The 18,804-nt window shown below is 41.0% G+C and overlaps 1 protein-coding gene across 1 annotated transcript; it reads right to left on the bottom strand.

Annotated features, from left to right (window-relative positions):
- Nucleotides 1-2,693: 2,693 nt before the first annotated feature.
- LBR (lamin B receptor) lies at nucleotides 2,694-18,119 on the bottom strand. Its single transcript, XM_033056075.1, has 14 exons — nucleotides 17,995-18,119; nucleotides 13,823-14,003; nucleotides 12,168-12,353; nucleotides 10,763-10,846; nucleotides 9,614-9,791; nucleotides 8,866-9,059; nucleotides 8,065-8,119; nucleotides 6,669-6,863; nucleotides 5,985-6,088; nucleotides 5,437-5,562; nucleotides 5,180-5,348; nucleotides 4,090-4,170; nucleotides 3,861-3,983; nucleotides 2,694-2,861 (listed from the first exon to the last, which is right to left on the bottom strand). Exons 2-14 carry the CDS (start codon nucleotides 13,985-13,987, stop codon nucleotides 2,701-2,703), a joined length of 1,821 nt encoding a protein of 606 aa, XP_032911966.1. The 5' UTR covers nucleotides 13,988-14,003; nucleotides 17,995-18,119; the 3' UTR covers nucleotides 2,694-2,700.
- Between the last annotated feature and the right edge of the window lie 685 nt (nucleotides 18,120-18,804).

Here is an 18,804-nt window from a genome sequence, read left to right as displayed (position 1 = left end):
CCACTCCCCCAAACAGTTTTCACTCCCCAAGAGGCAAGAACTGTGCTTCTGGTAAGGTTTTCATGAGCTCTGGTAAATGTAATTTAAATATTTTTTTTTTACCTGTGGGTAAATATCCTTCTGTAAGCAAAACTATCATTCCTGTTCCTGTATCATATTTCCACTACAGTCTGGTAGGTCAAACTTGCATTTAGTCCCTGTGCAGTAACACTTTATGTGGGTACAGCCTAATAGAGGCTGTGGGGGAAAATAAAATATCCTACAGATAAACTAAGTGTCAATTCTGTATTTTTACAGCTGAAATTAAGAGGTTTTTATGGAGTAGCAGAAGGGAAGAAGAAAAAACACCCAAGCACCAGAGAAGCACCACACAGGAGCCTGAAACACTCAGCACACAAACACAGGTACAACAGGAACTCCACCAAGGAAAATCGGTGCCATTTTTATCAGGCATCCCCATGAATTGGAGAATAAAAAATGCACTACTTAGTTTTAAGCAAAACCTTTATTTTAGCTCATGGGCTTGCTTTGTATTAAAAACAGTTACTTCAAAATCAAATTCACATAAAATTCAGCAATGTAAATGAACTGAAGTTGTCATTGGTCAGGATCAGATTCTGAAAGACAAGGGCTCTGAATGCCATTTGAACAATCTCAGGCGGCAGCAGATAAAACTGGGAGCAGCAGCAGGAGCAGCTCCTGCTTTACAGGCTGAGGAACCAAAGTGCCCCCTCCTCCAGCAGATTTTAAAACAGCAGCTGCACACCAGGGCCGTTTAATGATTTCTCCGTTTCCCATAAATTCACTCAGCCAGGATTGAAAACAGCGATCTCCCAGTTTAATCTGCTGCTTCACAGGAGTGAATTCTCTCGAGTCTTGTTAGAGGCACTGCTATTTTCTGCCAGCAATCAAAGTACTTGTCTTAAAACAATTTCCTTACGACACCAACAATCAAGCTACATTATATACACTTCAATTGTACAATTATCTTTAAAAAATGCCCATGTAGAAAATAGGTTATTTTATTTTAAAAAATCACATGCTAGATTTCAATTACATCAGCATTTTAAAATAACTGAAAAAATTGATAAATAACATTCCAATTTATTAGGAACACTCCTACAAGCAAGTGCAGAAGTATCTGCACTATAATATTCCAATGCGCTTTTCAGGGCAACTTGTGCTATAAACCTCATGTACAATGTGTGAAAGGCTAATTAATTAAGCAAGAGTATTTCAGTAAAATTATTCTACTCATGAAGTAAATACCACAAGGGCATCTCATTTACAGCCAGTTAGACAAAGAACACAGCTAGTGACCAGAACACATACATTAGTTAAAAGTCAAATATATACAAAAATATATTAGAAAGTGGTTGAGTTTAACCACAGGCTCATGTAAAAAATGTTGTTTTAAATAGCAATAGCAAAAAAATAGCTATTTATCTATCTGCAACAGTACAAAAGGCAACACCTACATATGAGGTAGCAATGCCAAATTAAAAACAAAAAGAAACCAAAAAAACAACTTTGGATTGAGGAGCATTTCCTATATTTTCATAGTATATCTGTCAATACAAATATTTAAATGAACACTTCAATTGTTTCAAGAATTAACTACATTAATTTACAAAATCCTTTATTCAATTAACTTTTTAAAAATTACTGGAAATTGGTTTAGTTACTGATTTCTCCTGTTTCTAAAAAAGCTGTTGCATTTTGCAAACCCAAATACTGTACAGCAAAAACGTGGAGGTTTTATTATACACACTTGGAAAAGACTATGGTACATTAAGACTTAATTTACAAAGATCAGAAGAGGCCAGCTGTGGTCATTTTATCCTTTTGTGCCTCACAGGCAGACACTGCACACTTTTTACCCCATGTTCAATGCCAGAGGCAAGCAGAGGGTTCACTACTCCCTTCCACAGCCACAGCAAGTGTTTGAAGTGTTTCACCTCCCTTTAGGAGTGGGAGCCACAAGCGTGGCCTCCATCTCTAGGGCCAGGCAGGGCCCAGAGCTGCCCTGGGCTGTGCTGGAACTGCCTCAACATGGGGTGGGAGAAGGGAACAGCTGTGCCCCTTCTCCCAATTTCATCTCTCTGTCCTCCTGCACGTGCAGGGCAGGAGGGGCCAACTGAGCCTCTCTGACCAAAAAAATGCCACCAATGAAAAGCCAGGAGGGGAACAACCATCCAGTTGAGCTGTGCCAGGTCTGGCCGTGGGGCTGCAGGCCCCTCACGTGGGTCAAATTCTCTGCTTCCAGCTCCACTGACCAAAAAGACCCTGCTGCTCCTCCAATTCAGGCAACTAAATTGGACATCTGAAGTTAGATGGTACAAGTAACACCAAAAAATGAACTGGATGGAATTTCAGCATTTATTGTATTAAGAAAATAATATACTTTACATCACAGTGCTTAATTAAATGCAATAAAAAATGTAAACTCAGAATTCTAGATAAAATTTAGCTTGAAAAATTAGGGCTCGAAGAGTTTTGAAAATTCACAATTCTTTAAAAATTGAAGTCACAGACAGTCAGTTCACATAACTCACATCTTGAAGTTTACTTGTAAGCTAACACCTCTGATGCACTCCTGCGTTTGATCGGATTTTGTTTGCTTTGTTTTCTTTAAAAGCCTAAATAACAAATGACCAAGTGCAAAGGTAAGAGGTATCTTCTTCTCTGCCCTGGAGTGCTCTAGTAGATGTAGGGGAAGATGCGGTACGGCACGCGCTGGCAATACCGCTCCCAGGCCAGGCCATACTTCTGCTTACAGTGGTGCTCATCACGAGCCTCTCGATGCACAAGCAAGCAGATGAAATAGATCACGTAGAAATAGGGTAAAATGTGATTGAAACCTGCCAAGGGAGAAAGTTAACTTAGAAACAGGACAGAAATCCAGAGATAATAGCTATTAACGTGTTCAAAGCTGGTGACACACACTTGTTCAAGGCTGATGCATTTTATACTCCTAAAGCATCAAATATTCAACAGGACAGTGCAAAAGTTGAGACATGTTCACATGCAGATAGAAAAAGACCCACAAACCCACAGAAAGTAATTCTTAAAATTCAGTGCAACAAAATCTACCAATTTCACTCTCAATGCATGCAAAGCTGGCATATATTTAAGGTTCTTTAGTTATCAAAACAGGATTGCCAGTCAATCTCTGCACCACTGAACTGCCCCACAAGCTTTTCTCTGCTTTGGCTGCAGATCTGAGTCCAGCTTTGCTCAGAGCACACAACTTGACTCATGGATGAAAAGAACTGGGAATGACCTAGACATGTGAGACTGCAGCCCAAAGAGCCAACTGCATTTTGGGCTGCATCAGGAGGAGTGTGGTAGCAGGTTCTGATTCTAACCCACTACCCTGCTCTCCTGGGAGCCCACCTGAGTGCTGTGTCCAGCTCTGAGGAACACTGTGTATAATCAACAAACACTTTGCAGGATAATGTCACTGTGTTTGATGACCTTTCTTTTAAAGATATTTCACTTCAAGTCATCCCTGCATATGGTAACCCTTGACTCCAAGCAAACTCTCACTTTTGGGGAACTTCAGCTGAAAACATACTCACTAGCCTAAAAAATTTAAAGAACAGCTAATCAGCAAGTAAGTCTCATGGTTATTGAATGAGAAGGTGTCAGAAAGATGAGCAAAATTTTAAGTATATGTCAAATCTGCAACAAGTTAGAAAGGGTAAAATGGAAGAGAGAATGTGTTGCATTACACTTCATGACAAATCTGTTATTCAATTGGGTTTACTATCTCAAACAATTACTTGGCTTTCAAACCCAGTCAGATGCAAAACATAAAAGTATTTGTGCTAAAATCCACTTTAGTCTCCAAAACTCACCACAGGGTAGGGACCATGCCAGAGCCATGATGATGTCACCGAGGTAATTCGGGTGACGAACAAAACCCCACCAACCCGTGACCAGAAGCCCTTTTCCAGTTGCAGTGGGTATAAATTTCAGATCTGTGAACAGAGTACTGTGGTCAATCCAGTGACTGAAATATGTAATTAAATACTACAATGAGACATTGAATAAAATCACAGCCAATGGAATTTAAAATGTACTCACTGGCCAACTTGGGATCTGCTGGATTCCGTCGGAAATTGTTTTTCTGAGAATTTGCACTACGGAATATGTAATACCCAATACCTGAAAATAAACATGATGCATTTTGTATTGCCAGTATTTTTCACTTTTCTCAGCTTCAACAAAAGCACTCACATGCCCTTTGTCACACTTATTCCATCATAGTCTTTCCCCCAGAGATTCAACTGGTATTTTCTGGTTCTCAGAGCTCTAACAAGATAGAAATGCCATTGGAAACCTGCATTCCATATGTTCCTTCTCATCACTGACTAACTTTGAAGAGATTCTCACATCTATATCTGAGTTTTTCAATGTAACACTGAGTTTGAAATTCACATAAGGTGATGTGCTGCACTTTGTATGATTACAGCTGTATTTAGCAGCCTAGCACTTTGTTACAGCACCTACTCCATAAACTAACCATCCATTTTTACAGGATCATGACAATAAAAGAACTGGGCTATGAATTATCTGAGTTTGAAATTAATATCCCCCATAATTTTCACACAGCAGCTTAAACTTGCTTTTTCCAAAGCAGCATTGAAACAAGATGATCCCAACATACTTTGAGTAAATTTTGGGGTTCCTATTCAGGTAACAGGGACAACAAGGCAATATGGCAGCAAATGTAAGGTTGCCTAAAGATATGAGATCTTTTCTCAAAGCAGAGATGTTTTCTACTGACATGTGTTTGTAACTATGGTCACCAGGTAAGGAGATGCAAATAGTTCCTTTTTCCCTAGATTCAGTAGAGCGTAGCCAACAAGGTACTGACTTTTTTTTAATGAGTCACTCAGATTGACTTAAAAAGGCATTATTAAATTCAAAATATGTTAAGTCATTTCTTCAACTCCAGACAGCACCCACCTACAGTTTCTCCTCAACAGAACAATTAGGTGTTCAGAGTCTCACCTATCCTTCATTTGCTAAAATGAGGATTTATTATATTCTTTGTATTTCACAGTAGCCAGACAATGCTGCATCTGAGCTAAAGCTTCACCTCCCATCTTGAAGAAACAAAATCAGCACTATGTTGTAACCAACAGCAAGAATAACATTTGCTGTAACTTACAGTTCAGGACAGTAATTGCAGCAGCAACAGGCCAAGTAATCGTGGTGGGATGACCCACTAAGTAGAAAGCCTGTAGGCTGTAGACAAATGGAACCCACACCAAATCTCCAAATGCCAGCATGAATCCAAATCCATCATGGGTAATGTCCATTGTAGTCAGAACAGCTTCCTAGAAACAAGGAGGAAGGAATTTCAGCATTTCCAAATCTTAATATTGTAATTAGAAATGGAAACAGTTGAAGGGGATTGGCATTTACCTCATTCCAAAGAGCATCCACCACATAGAGAAACTGGAAGCTGTTCACAAGAATCATGGACAGGGATGGCACACTGAGGTTGTGGATCTTCATCTCAGCCAAGAGCATTGCCAAGTTTATAACAACCTAAGTTAGAAAAGATTTTATTTTAAAATTTACTTGTAAAAGAAAGTGGTCTTTTGTGTTACACTACAGGACATTTTAACACAGGTGTTTTTGACCAATGTTCAAGTTTAAGAAAAACAATAAACTATTTCACAAGTCAGTTTGCAACTAACCACATTCCTGAAGCTGTAAAACCTCAACATATGAATACTTTAAAAAGGGCTTTCATTTGCCACAAAACAAACTAGAAGATTTCTTCAAGAGAATAAAAATGGTCATTAAAAGACAGACAATGTGGAACTGTTTCTCAGTGCTCTTTTACAAGTATATATAGTATTTATAAATATATATATCCTTAATATCAATTATATGTGTGTGTGTGTGTGTAAAAACCCTTCTCTATAATATTAAAGCAAATAAAATAACTCAGATCACTGACTCACCCAGCCAATTAATCCTGGACGCAACTCACAGAAGTACTTGAGGTCAAAACTGCCAATACGAGGGTTTAATTCATGTCCAGTAAAAAAATCATAAATAAAATACCCTGCAGGTAAGACACAACCTCTGTCAGCAATACTCTTCCTTTTATCTGACACTACACTCCTCCCCATAAATAAAATCCCACTTTCCACTAACGTTCTCTCATTACAAATTTTTAAAAGCCTTCAGATTGGCAAAAAAACTTAAGAGTATGTGTAAAATACAAAATAAAATCTACGTGGTTTGTATTTTAAGATGTCCTAATATTTTATTTATTAGGAGGACTAACCACTCTAGAAGTTTTCCCTGACACTTGCTCCTTCTTTATTTGAAGCCTTATCATGAAGCTTACATAATAGTGTCTATGAACATACCAATTTTAATTTTACATTTTCTCCTACTTAATTGCTTTTGTCTGGGAAAAATAATTCCCTTTAGCTGTGACAATTACCCATCCATCAAAAAAGGTAAACAAGAAGGAAAATACTTCATGATATCTGGGGGAAAAAAAAACCAAAACAAAAACCACTTCACAGAGTAAAGTAAAAGTCACAGTCTTATAATACCAGCTCTGAATCCAGCCTTTAATTTGTAAAAATCAAACTAACAATTCAAAAGAAATGATCCAGCATGTTCTAACTCACCAGAATTTCCACCTGGTGCTAGTTCTTCCTCGGGTGCTTTCAGGGATCGAACGTACAGATAAATGCTCAGCGCCAAAGAAAAAGCTGCAGCAGACACTGCAAACTGCATGAAGTGATCGTACAAATAATGGAGCTCAAACTGAAAGTATAATAAAGCTCCAATAGCTGCAGCAGTCAAAATAAAAGCATAAAACCCTAGAGGATGTAGAAGAGAGACGTATTAGTCCAAATTTAAAAATATATATATATATCATTCTAGTAGGATCTACCTAATCCAACCTTTCTGCAACTTTACTTCTTCAATATTTGTCAATATTCCAGTAACATTTCGGACATCCCATGGTTCAAACTTCTGGGGCACAGCAATATAACTAAGAGATTCTAAGCCCTGAAATTGTGCTCATCAAAAAGACAAGAGGCAGGAACACACTGAATACATATCAATTTTTTATTCCAAAAGGATCTAATTTCAGATTTTAGTGGAAAAATAGGCACTGACACTACTAATGGATAATGAGAGCAGGCCACAAAATCTTATCCGTGGGACAACTGAGACAACCATATTCTCATATTTGGATTATCTTCATATATACCTTGATACAGATGGCAGTAATTGAAGCATTAAAATTACTTATGTCAAACCTTGAACACAAACTTTGCATACTTTGAGAGTTTAAAATCATGCAGAATGGCATGATGCCCAAATAGGAGCAGGTAGTTCCCTGCTGTTCTCAGCTGACTTCCTATGGATCCCTTCACAGGGTCACAGGGCTTGAGGTTAGAAGGAACCTCCAGAGTTCATCTGCTCTAGTTCAGATGGAACCTCCTGTACTTCACTTTGTGCCCAGTACCTGCTGTCCTTATCCTTCCTCAAAAAGGCTTTCAAATTTACTTTAAAAATTAGCCTTTGAAGCACCAAGACAATGGCTTTTTTTTTCTGTAACCCAAATTACGTAGGTTATTTCCTCCTTTTATCAGAATGCAGAAAGAATTTCAGCACTATTGCATAACTAAAGAAAAAAGCCCAAAACCAAGACAGGTATGAGACAGTCTCAAGGAGATTCACTTTTGCAGGATGTAATTTCCTTCGTTTCTATTACTTACAGCCCTATTCCAACTTTAAAATGGTACATGACAAAACTCAGCTTTTTAATGTAGTATTTGGATTCCACTACCATCCCTGTACAGTGTAATGTCTTGCTCTTGGGGCACTTATTTCCTGATGATTACTAACCACCTTTTTCCAAGAAAAGGCTCATGCTATTTTATCCAAGATTTACAACAGATATGCTCTCTGGTCAAATGGTAATCTTTTAACATTTGTATTTTATGATGCTGAGCAATGAAAATCACACAATGGAATCAGTTTTAGAATAACCAACTGCAACATGCTTACCGTTTATCCGGTACTCTAGTCTCCTTCCATTGGAAAGGGGTAGGCCTTCTACAACCTAAGAATAAAAAAATATTCATGTTCAACAAAATATTTTCTGTGGGCTCTTCAAGGAACTTTGTCAGAAAGACGTTCAGTGAAAGCAACCAGCTGGACACACTCAAACCTGAAGCTCATGCATTGCGCTGAAAACCATACTCTGGATAATAAATGAAAAAGATTAACAGTTTCAAACAAAAATGTTTTTAAAAAGAAACCTCTTCCTAACCAGCTTCAAGGAAGCAGAACTGCTCCAATCACTGTGAACACGTACAGCAATAAAACATGATTGATCTACTGCAGAGTGTCCTTTCAGAAACTTCATGTAACCCTGAGTCACAATTGGGAAGGAGAGTCTTTGCCTGATATGCATACGGCCAGAATGGTTTACAGCTTCCTGTAAATGAAGATTACATTCCAAAATTCTGGATATCTATAAGAAGCCAAGTATCAAAATAGTTTGTGAATTTAAAAATCAGACACCTAAAATTCTTCTAGAATTCTATCAAGCAAAGTTTATCCACACTTTGATCTGAAAACCTGCAAAATGCCTGCTCTAACGAAAGGCTCTGAAAAGCAAAAAATTCTTGACCAGCTGCGCTGTTGTAAGCCTACAGAAATCTGCAGCAGCTATATTCCAGTTTATTATGAAAATCTCATTAAATCACTTTCAAACTCACTTCACTGCACTTAGAACATCCCCACCTTCCAGCCTAACACACAGCTTAGGAGCCCATAAAGACCCAACTGCTCCCAACAGCCTACCTTTCCAATTGGCAGCAAGTAGAACACAGCTTGAAGGAAAAACCACAGAAGAAAGATGCCAAACACCCTCCATTCCCAAAGACTCTCAAGTGCTGGCAGAGGAGGGAAGTTCAGAAGACTTGGATCATCTTGTTTGCACATCAACAGCAAGTACAATACAGTAGCAGGCAGGACAAGCATCAGCATGAAGGTCCCTGTAAACAGACATCAGGGCATGTTAGAAGGTAAGCACACAAAATAAAAAAAATTGTTGCAATCCCACTAAAAAAAGCTCAATGTAAGTTCAGTAACAAAGAAGAGGCTGTCATTATCTTCTACTGAACAAGACAGCAGCAATCCCATAGTCATGCAGCAGGATACTGAGACCTTCTCACTCCCATACAAGGTCATCTACCACAGGATCCCACTCACTGCAACCTTTCAAAAATAACCAAAAACTGCCTAAAAAATACTGTCAAGTTTCAAACATCTAAGTTTTGAAAATGTAAAAGCTCTGCTAGTTATTCTTAAATTTAATCAAGAAATATTTAAATCTCACTGTGCAAGGGATGGCACAAGATCTTGGCTGCATTTCACACAAGAACCAAGGGCAGAAAAGGTTCTTTGACTGCCACCAAATCAAGTGAAACAACTCTGAATTCTGCAGCCAAGGTCCAAAAAGCAGTTCTTTACATGACAGGATGGTCAGTAAGTAAAAACACACAAAATAGTACTAATTTTCAACTACTAAGAAACTTTGCATACATACCAATTCTTCCCCCAAACTCTAGATCCTTCGTTTTCGCTGGTATTTTTTCAACTGGTTTTATAGCCAAAAAAGTCTTCTTCTCTGAATAGATCTCTTCTTTTTTCTTCTCTTCTTTCCTTGGACGCAAGCTGTACTGCTCAAGCACACGCTTGATTTCCAGGTCTGGTTTTAACTTTTGCTGTGAATGAATAAAAATAACTTACTAAACAGCTTCCCAGTGATTTTACTTTATTTTACTCCAATATTTTATATTTCAGAGGACATTACTCACTATAAAATGCCAATACACAACCATCCATTCATATAAAGAGACTGCTGAAATCAGGCACTATAATCTATTAGGCCATGATTACAAATCAGCAGCAGTTCCAATACAGATTATCCACAGCCACTCTCCTTTCCCTTCTGCCATATGCCTGGGCATTAGATAATAATCAGAACTAAGGCAAAAAAAAAATCACTTTCTCTGTGACAAACTTGCTTAACCTCTAAGTTTTATGGTGCCTTCTATTTCTGCTTTATTGTAAGTGTAGAAAAAGGGATTACAGGTGATCTCACACCTGATAAGTCACAACTGTACTCATTACCAAACGAGTAACAGCCTTGCCCTTGATGGGATGCAGCTGTGACTAATAAAGATAAGTGTGATACCAGGGGTGGGTCGGGTGGTTTGGGGGATCTTGGAGGAAAAGGACCTGGAGGAGGTAGAGGAGCTCTGAGGAAGAGGGAACAATCCAGAGAGACACAAGAACAAAACAAGGGAGAGAGCTGGAGTAAAGGATGTGTTGTGAGGTCAGTCTGGGCCTGATGGAGTCAGAGCCTGCAGTCACAGTCGAGCTAGGTACAGCCAGTTTTCAGAGTTTGCAAACCAATACTTGCAGTCATAGTCCAGCAGTCAGAGTCTGTCTCTACAGCTGGACCCTACAGCAGGAGTTTGCTGCAGCAGAGTCAGGATGGCCAAGCTGTAAAGAAGAATAAACAGTGACCCTTTCATGTTGCTAAATGAGAATCTGTGTCTTGGCTCATTTTTACCCCTAAGGAGAGGTGTGCTGCAACACTTCATTACTGTATTGCCCTTTTCTAGGGATTTTGGAGAGAGCCTACCTAGGAACATGATAAAAAAGCTATGAGCAAATTCTGTGTTCCTACCTCCAAGATGATGCAGGATGTGTCATTTTTTTCTGTAGTTTCAGGTTCACCATTGTACCTTTTGGTGTTATTCTCACTTGGTTTCTGGTTAAAAGAGGAAACACAGTTTAAGCCATCAGTGTCTACATACGGCATAACTCTGCAGAACTGAAAGTTTGGTTTTCTTCTAAAGTATCTTTTGAAGAAATAAATTCCCTCATAAAAATTCTTCTCATGAGCCTAGTTTACACAGCTCTGCGAAGACATGACTCATGTTTACTTCAACTGAAGTTTTGTTGAAGAGAACCCAGTCTTTCCAGTCATACAAGAGCCAACAGATCAATCCTACTCCCCATAGAAGCCAGGACAAAACCACCAAAGATATTTTTATCCCAAAAGGTTAAGAGTACAAAAAGTAAACAGTAGCTGCTGGCCAAAAAACTACTTCAAACCAGCTTGTGATCCACAGGCACTGGATCACACAGCTCAAAGGAGCTCACTGCAGAACAAACCCCACAACTATTTCAGAGCCTAAGAGCAGCAATTTACTAAACCTATCTAGCTAGTTTATATTAATCAGGTTTAGTTTAGCCGAAACCTAACTAAAACCTGTTCATTTGCAATAGAACAGCAGAATGCATTTTCAGCTCAAAGGACTGTCTCAGATAAGTGAGAAGCCATCCCAAGGGCACAAGAGGCAGAAGAAATGCTGTTTGTCTCTTCACAGAGAAACATCACCTCTACTCCACTTAAAGATCACCAGAACCACCTTTAACACTCAATCTTCTCAAAAATGCTAAGAACAAATCTAATAAATTTCAGCTAAACACTAGATATTGTAAACTTAAAAATCCCTACAGGTTATTTTTTATAATGAAACCAGTTTTGCAATATTATCCATCAGCAAGGCCACGTTTAAATATTCCACAGTGCGTATTTTCCACTACTGTTGTAAGAAACTGTATACAGTAACAGAACTAATTTTATTTTAAATCCTAATACCTACCTGCTATGTATCAATTAACACATCTAAAAGGAAGCTAACTTCCCTTTGTCCCATTTCACAAGAGGAAGCACATGGCTAACAATGACTTCCATGTTAAATATTTTAAAAACCTCTATTTGTTCGGATACAGAGAAGTTTGCAGTATCACCAAATTCAAGTGGAACTTTAAAACCTTGGTTTACCTCTCAAGAATTTCCTCAAATGTTGGAAGCTGGAAACCCTACTTCTAAAGAAAAAAAAGGCAGTTCTGAGATCTACTTTTGCAGGTAATTATGCTGTCCAGGGAACACGAACTGCAGATAGCTTTTACAAAGATAAACCTCAGTCCGCATAAAACCAATCTTTCACAAATAGCAAAAGTTTCTTTTAATAAAAATCCAGCAAACCCACACCCAAAAAACCAACAAACAAAACTAATACCGGTAGAGCTAAGGTGGTCTCCTGAATGGCTTTCTTTTTGTCATCTTTGTGTTCCCTGCTTTGGGAAGCAGAACGACGCTTGCCCTTTGCCGGCCGACCAGGAGACCGAGAGCGGGATCTGCTGCTTCTTCTGGAGGGAGAACTTGAAGAAGACTGGCTCTTCCTGTGCTTGAATGATGACTGTGACTAAAAGAAAGATGGAAAAAAACCAAACTCTTATCTATGTCACAAAGAACAATTTTAGAAACATGGGGGGGGGTTTGTGATGAAGATGTTGGCATACAGTTCTGTAGTTGTAGTTCCTCTACTGATGCTCTACAAAGGCTGTTAAGAAAGAGCAACTGCAGAATACTCATTTTGCTGGCAATTCCCAAACAAGCCTGTTCCAAGTCCAACTGCTGCTGGCAATCCCCACTGAAGCTACAGAAATGGGGCTATGGATGTAAACTACCAAAGTGAGCACCAGGCTGTTAAGCACTCTCAATCCTGTGCATTGGGAGCTGTCTCCTAAGCCCTCAGAGGCTGCTCTCACTTCCCCTACTCAGCTTTATTAGTGCATTGGACATAGCAAGGCTCATCACCTCTATGAAGCAACACAGGGCAAATCAACACTAAGAAAACCAAAGTCAGCCTAATAATTTCATTATATCTGGTAACTAATTTCATAAACAGTTTACTCCAAAAGCACTGTTTGATTTTTCTGTGAAGTCCATAAAGATGATTTCTCCATGCAGAATTTCCACAATGCAACTTATACAATGCATAAATGTCTCATGACTAAGAAAAACATTTTCCCAGCTTGAGTCTGCTAATCTGCATGCGCAAGCAACAAGTCAGAAAGTCTTGAAATACTGAAAACAGCTGCCTACTCAAAGCAGAAACATTTTGGTCCTAAAAAAGGAGGCCAGTTACTGGGCATGGACACTGCCACTGTGTCCATGTGACACTATAGTTCACATAAAGACACACAAGCTGGCTTTGAACCTATGCTGGTTTCAGAACAGGCCACAGGAATGAACTACAGTCCACATTCAAACGGGGCTTTTTCCTCCTGCATTTTTAATTTTCAACTGAAACTTCTATGAAGTTTTAAAGGCCTTTATTAGTAACAAAAAATGAAATAATAAAGATATGTAAAGAGAAAGGAATGTGCTCAGATGACATAAGCTTTCTCAAGGGTTTGTAATCGTCAAAAACACAGCAAAATACCTCATTGAAGCCTCTGAGGACCTAAACCAGTAAAAATTATTTGCAGATGTTTTAAGTATGTGCCTGAAGGGCATGCACTGTTTATACTTACAGCGAACTGCATCTTCCCATTTGTTACCAAATTTTCTTATTTAGAGATGGAAAACCATGAAATTAATAACAACCCACTGATTGCTACCTTTGTAAGGTACCCAAAACAGTATCTCATGCAAAATCATGCTACAGAGTTCCCGAGGAATCAGACTTGGTTTTCCTCAAAAATACTACATTTTTTGACATAATTAAAACAACCATGATACTTTCAAGAAGGGGTCATTCTGAACTTTTAACTGAGGTATCACATGGTACTTAGCACCAAATCCTTGAAGACACAGTTAACAAAAACTTGCAAAATAACCACCCAGTCATAAGTTGAAGTACTGATAATTAAATACGTGTGTACTCACCCTTATGTCACTTTCTTTCAGTGCAAGTTCAGTCCCATCTTTGTACTTGACAGTATAAAGATGAGCAACATCATCATAACTGGTCACTTGTACCTCGTAGTACAGGACACTTCCCGGCCAACGGCCCATCACCACCTCGCCATCAGCAAACTTCCGGCTTGGCATTTTCCAAACACAATCCCTGGAAAATAAATCAGTCAGTCCACACAACTGCTAAACATCAGGCTTCATTTTCCCCTACTGTCTTTTTGTATCATGGAACTGAAAAGGGGACACTACAAGTCTCCATTTAAAATAGGGAAAAAGTTGTGTGGTAAGAAAGGAGCAGTGATCTCTTTTCCAAATCATCACTAGACAGAAGAAACAGTCTTAAAATAGAGAGATTGAGGTTGCATGTTCTGGAAAAACATTCAAATGTAAAAGTCTAGTACTGAACTATGATACACAATCTCAACCATCAGGCAAAGCACATCTTTGACCAAAATTACATAATGAAGCTCATCTTATCTAGAGGGAAATGCAAATTACACGGTATTGAAATGTCCTCTAACCCTCATTTCCTGTGGTTCTACAGAAATGACAGAAATAATGATTTCTAAACATTAAACATCCCCAATCTTTTCAAAACTTACAGTCACATTACACACTTTCTTCAAGTTATTATGCCAAGCACTCAAAAGTTAGGAAACTTCAGGATTTAAGCTCCTGTCTGGTTTGAATATTTTTTCTTTTCCACTTCTTTAGCACAAAGGCATGATGCCTTTTCCAGGATTCCGTGGGAAAACAAAGCATAGCAGAGGAATCCCACAGCAACCTGAGAAACGAAATTCTATCTCCCTTGTCTACATCATCAGTTTGTTTACTTGGTATTAACAAAACGTGGTGTGACTACTACCCTTGGATCACCCCATCACGTGCTGGGAAAAACTTTAAACACACACTAACATTTGTATTGGCACCATGTGTGCAACCAACACAGGAGCTCGGAGGGGATGGCAGGGACAGGGACAACACACGAAAATTTTGGTGTCAAAGTGTTTCATTTTAACTTGTTTGCTTTATAAATAACATGTGAGGCCACACAAACTAAGGTAAATACAAGTCTTTAACTAGATAATCATTACATATTAACTAACCTGCAGGGAAAAGCTAAGATTCTTGGGGGGAAAATACTGTTAATATTAAATCAGAGACCTTCAGATGTTGGGGGATGGGGCTCAGTGAGGTTTTACACCAACAATTATTCTGGCACTTTCTGATGTTGCTGCTGCTGTTAAATTTTACATCTGTGTAGCTCTCCAGGCCAAAAAAACAAACAACTCAGCACAATTCCCTCATACCAATTTTATTACTAATACTCCAAACTGCTTCAGAACAGAAACATCTCCTTTGCTGTATAATTTTTGGAGGAGAAAAAGAAAAAAAAAAAAGTTTTATAATTTGGTTTCACTGACACTAGCCAGTCAGAAAAACTGAGTTCTAGTCTGTGCTTGTTGGGCATGTGCTATTCCAGCTCTTCTGCCTTCTAACTAGTGTTTCTTGTCCCAGCTTCTGTCTTATTCTTTCTGAATTCCCACTCCTCCAACTTTCTTTCATTCCAGTCAGCTTAAACCCTTCAAATTCATAGCCCTGTTTGTTATAACTTCCATATTCCCATTTCAAGTTCTCCATTATCTCCTTCCCCCCACCCCATCTTGGAGTCTTTGTGGATTTTCTGCCTTTTCTGCCCTTGTTCACCAAACCAGTTCCAGTTCCTCTTTGCCACCTCTGCTTCAATCTGATCTCCATCCCCACTTCTCAGTTGTCTTTGTCCAGTTTTCTCACCCAAAAGGCAATTCTTCAGGAGACCCACATCTGATACTGCTCTTTCCCAGCCTCTTGCAGCCACAGCTTCTTCCTGCTCTTCCATAAATAGTCTGAACACCAGAGCTCCCAGGAGTGCACTCAGAGCTGTCACCCTGATCCATGACTCCATTTCCCCTCTGCCTGCTGCACTTCCTACAGCCCAGCCAGCTGTTTCTTCTCCTGGCCTGCAGCACCTCAGGCATCAGCTGCAAACCTGGAGGATCCTCAGACCAAGTTGCAAAAAGCAGAATCTTCAGAGGGTAAATCCTTTTCAAAAAGGGTAACATTTTTCATGAGGTCGTTACTGAGGACATGTACACTCATTTTTCCAATTTATAGCAACTTAGATACAATTTCACAGGGATATTAAATTCTCTGCCAGATTTCAAAACCCAGCAATGCTGTGTGAAAACACAAAGCCCAAAGAAAAAGTAACTTGATTATTTCATTCTTGTGAAAGACAGAAAGACCTTTCCTTCCTCCAACCTTGTTCTCAAAAGGAGCTGAAGTTAGTTTTAAAAAATTGAAAAGTGTGGTGGAAAGACCTGTAGCTAAATCAATGTCATATAATTCAGCTGGAGGTAGATATCACCAATATGAGATTCCAAAAGAATAAATAAGCAAGTGGAAATATCTTCTGACTCAAAAACAATCTTATCAATAGGAAAACTTAGATATTTTCCAATTCTTTTCCTTAAATATTACACCTTCATAATAAACTCAAACATTAAAAGAGGTAAATGCAACTTCTTACCCTATAAAAAATAATTGCCTCCTGTGAGGGAGGTTTGCAATCCTCATTCCTTATACCCCACTTCAAAAAGCTGCACCTTTTAAAGGCAGCCTTCATCTCTTCAGATAACAAACACAATTACTGGCATCAAGAAGAGAAAAGACAGGAAGTCTTTTAAAAAAAATTCGGTTTAGAGATTACATTTTTAATTTACTGCTCTTTCAAGCTCTACACACCCCTGATAATTTTTATGATATCAGCTGGCATCAGCCTCACATTCCCAGGAGTGTGGCACAAACTTCTGAATTCTCAGGGCTTCAGAAAGTGAATCCAAAGAAAATTTTCTCATATGATGAACCCTGCACTGCATAGACAGGTGACTCTAAGTTTAGTCACTTACTCAGGAGATGAAATTTGTGTTTTCTACACCATTACTATTTTCCTTTAGGAATCTACAATCTAAGAGAAAGGATCAAAAGGACTTTGTATCCTATACCAAGCCAAGCCAATTAATGCAAATCTCCCTGGAGCTTAAAAGTTGGTAAAGAATAAAAGTTTCTGCTGACTCAAACAAGAATGAAATAATTAAAAAGAAACTTGGCTGAGAAGTATATTGCCCCACACATACATTTCTGGTCTTCTTAATGACTCTCTCACTAGATATGCAGGAAGATATCTCAGTGTGGAGAAAGTGGTGACTGTTACCTTGTAGCCTCAGGGAGATCACACCCCATCAGTAGAAGTTGGGAACACAGTTTTAAGAATAAATAAACACTAAGCAAGTCTTCCCTTCTGGGTAGAGCAAAGCTCACACACGCAGAGTGATTCCATTTACTATTTCTGACATCTCATCACTGTCAGATAACGCTCTGGATGTTAGAGGAGGGAGCCAATTGAATGCAAGAAAAAACGCAGGAAAATAGAGCAAAATGACAGCTGACAGTCAAGGCAAACAATACACGGAAAGATACTACTGAATCCACCAAAGACAGCCGTGCAGGACCTTTTCAGCAACACCATTACTCTCTCCACCTTCAGAACGGTGGAGCCACCCCTCCCTATCCAAGCCAACTTAACTTCACCACTAAAAACAAACACCAAAAAAAGCCTCGAGGCAAAAAAACCAACCCATCAACCCTCGGGCTGAGAATCGAGGATGTTCCCTTCAAAGAAGCTTTTACCGGAAGCCGCGAGCGGAGGGGAGGCGGCAGGCACCCGAGGCGGCGGGGCGGTGTTGACAGGAAGGGCCCCACGTGCCGCCGAGGCCCGGCCCCTCGGGCCCGCCCCGCCCGCGGCCTGGCGCGGGGCCTCCGCCGCGGGGGAAGGGAGGGGCCGCGCCGCCCCTCGGCGGCCTGTTCCCGCTCGGAGCCCGGCACGGCGGAGCCGAACAAAGCGGGACCGCTCGGCCCCGCCACCTCCGGGGCGCCGAGCGAGGGCCCCGCGCCGCCCGTCCGCCCACAGGGAGCGAGGCCCGAGCGCGGCCGCGGCGAGCGGCCGGACCGCTTCCCGCCGGGAAAGCCGCCAAGGAAAAGCAGGGGGGAGGGGAGGAGGAGGTGGGAGTATCCGGGCCCGCGCGCGCCGCCGTTCCCGTTACCTGGAGCCCGCCCGCGCCGGGCCGGGCCGGAGGCGGTTCCGCGGAGCGGCGGGAGCGGGGCCCGAGCGCGCGCCGCTCTCCGCTGAGGGAACAACCGCCCCGCCGAGCGACGGTTACGGCCGCGCGCACGGCCCCGCCCCCTCCCGCCCGCCAAGCGCGCCCATTGGCCGGCACGCGCCGTTTGAATCGCGGGCTGGCCGCGCGCCATTGGCTGCGCGAGCGATGGCGCGGCCCGCCCGCCCCGCCCCGCCGTGAGGGGACTGGGAATGGGGAATGGCGAGCGGGGCCCGCCCAGCGCCCCGGAGCGGGGAGATGGCGGCAGGGGAGGGGAGCGGGGCGGGAAGGTCGCTGCTGGCGTGGCCGTGGGGGCAGGCTCGCACCAGCCGCGCCACCCAGGCCCCGCCGCCCGTGTAAACAAAACCGAGGGTTTTGTTTGCGGAGCACTCGCGGCGCCGCAGGCGGCCGGACCGCGAGTACTCCTACGCTGTCCGAACAAGCCGTGTTTCTTCCAGCCCTTCGCCTCCAGCACTCAACCATGACAAAATGTAGCAAAAATGCAGAAAACAATATCCCCTCTCACTCAAATAGAAAGACGAAAAAGTGCGGAAAAGCGGGGGCGGCGAGGCAGCGAGTGCTCCTACCCTGCCCGAACAACAGGCTGTGCTGCCTCCAGCACTAAACAAAGCCAAAAGGTGGTAAAAATGCCTTGAAAAAGCACTGCAAACACCCGAGTGTCTCCAAAAGAAAAATAAAAATGGGCAAAAAGAGCAGAGGAGGCTTTTGAATGGGGAGACAAGTGCTCCTGCGCTG

The sequence above is a fragment of the Catharus ustulatus genome, chromosome 3, assembly GCF_009819885.2.
Source record: "Catharus ustulatus isolate bCatUst1 chromosome 3, bCatUst1.pri.v2, whole genome shotgun sequence".
NCBI classification, from domain to species: domain Eukaryota; kingdom Metazoa; phylum Chordata; class Aves; order Passeriformes; family Turdidae; genus Catharus; species Catharus ustulatus.
This window is presented reverse-complemented; position numbering and strand designations above follow the sequence as displayed.

Coding starts and splice junctions, on each gene's coding strand:
- LBR (XM_033056075.1), bottom strand. CDS start 13,987: ATGCCAAGCCGGAAGTTTGCTGATGGCGAGGTGGTGATGGGCCGTTGG. Junction 9,060..9,613: donor AGAGTTTGGGGGAAGAATTG/GTATGTATGCAA, acceptor GTCTGTTTACAG/GGACCTTCATGCTGATGCTT. Junction 5,349..5,436: donor TGGATGCTCTTTGGAATGAG/GTAAATGCCAAT, acceptor CCTTGTTTCTAG/GAAGCTGTTCTGACTACAAT.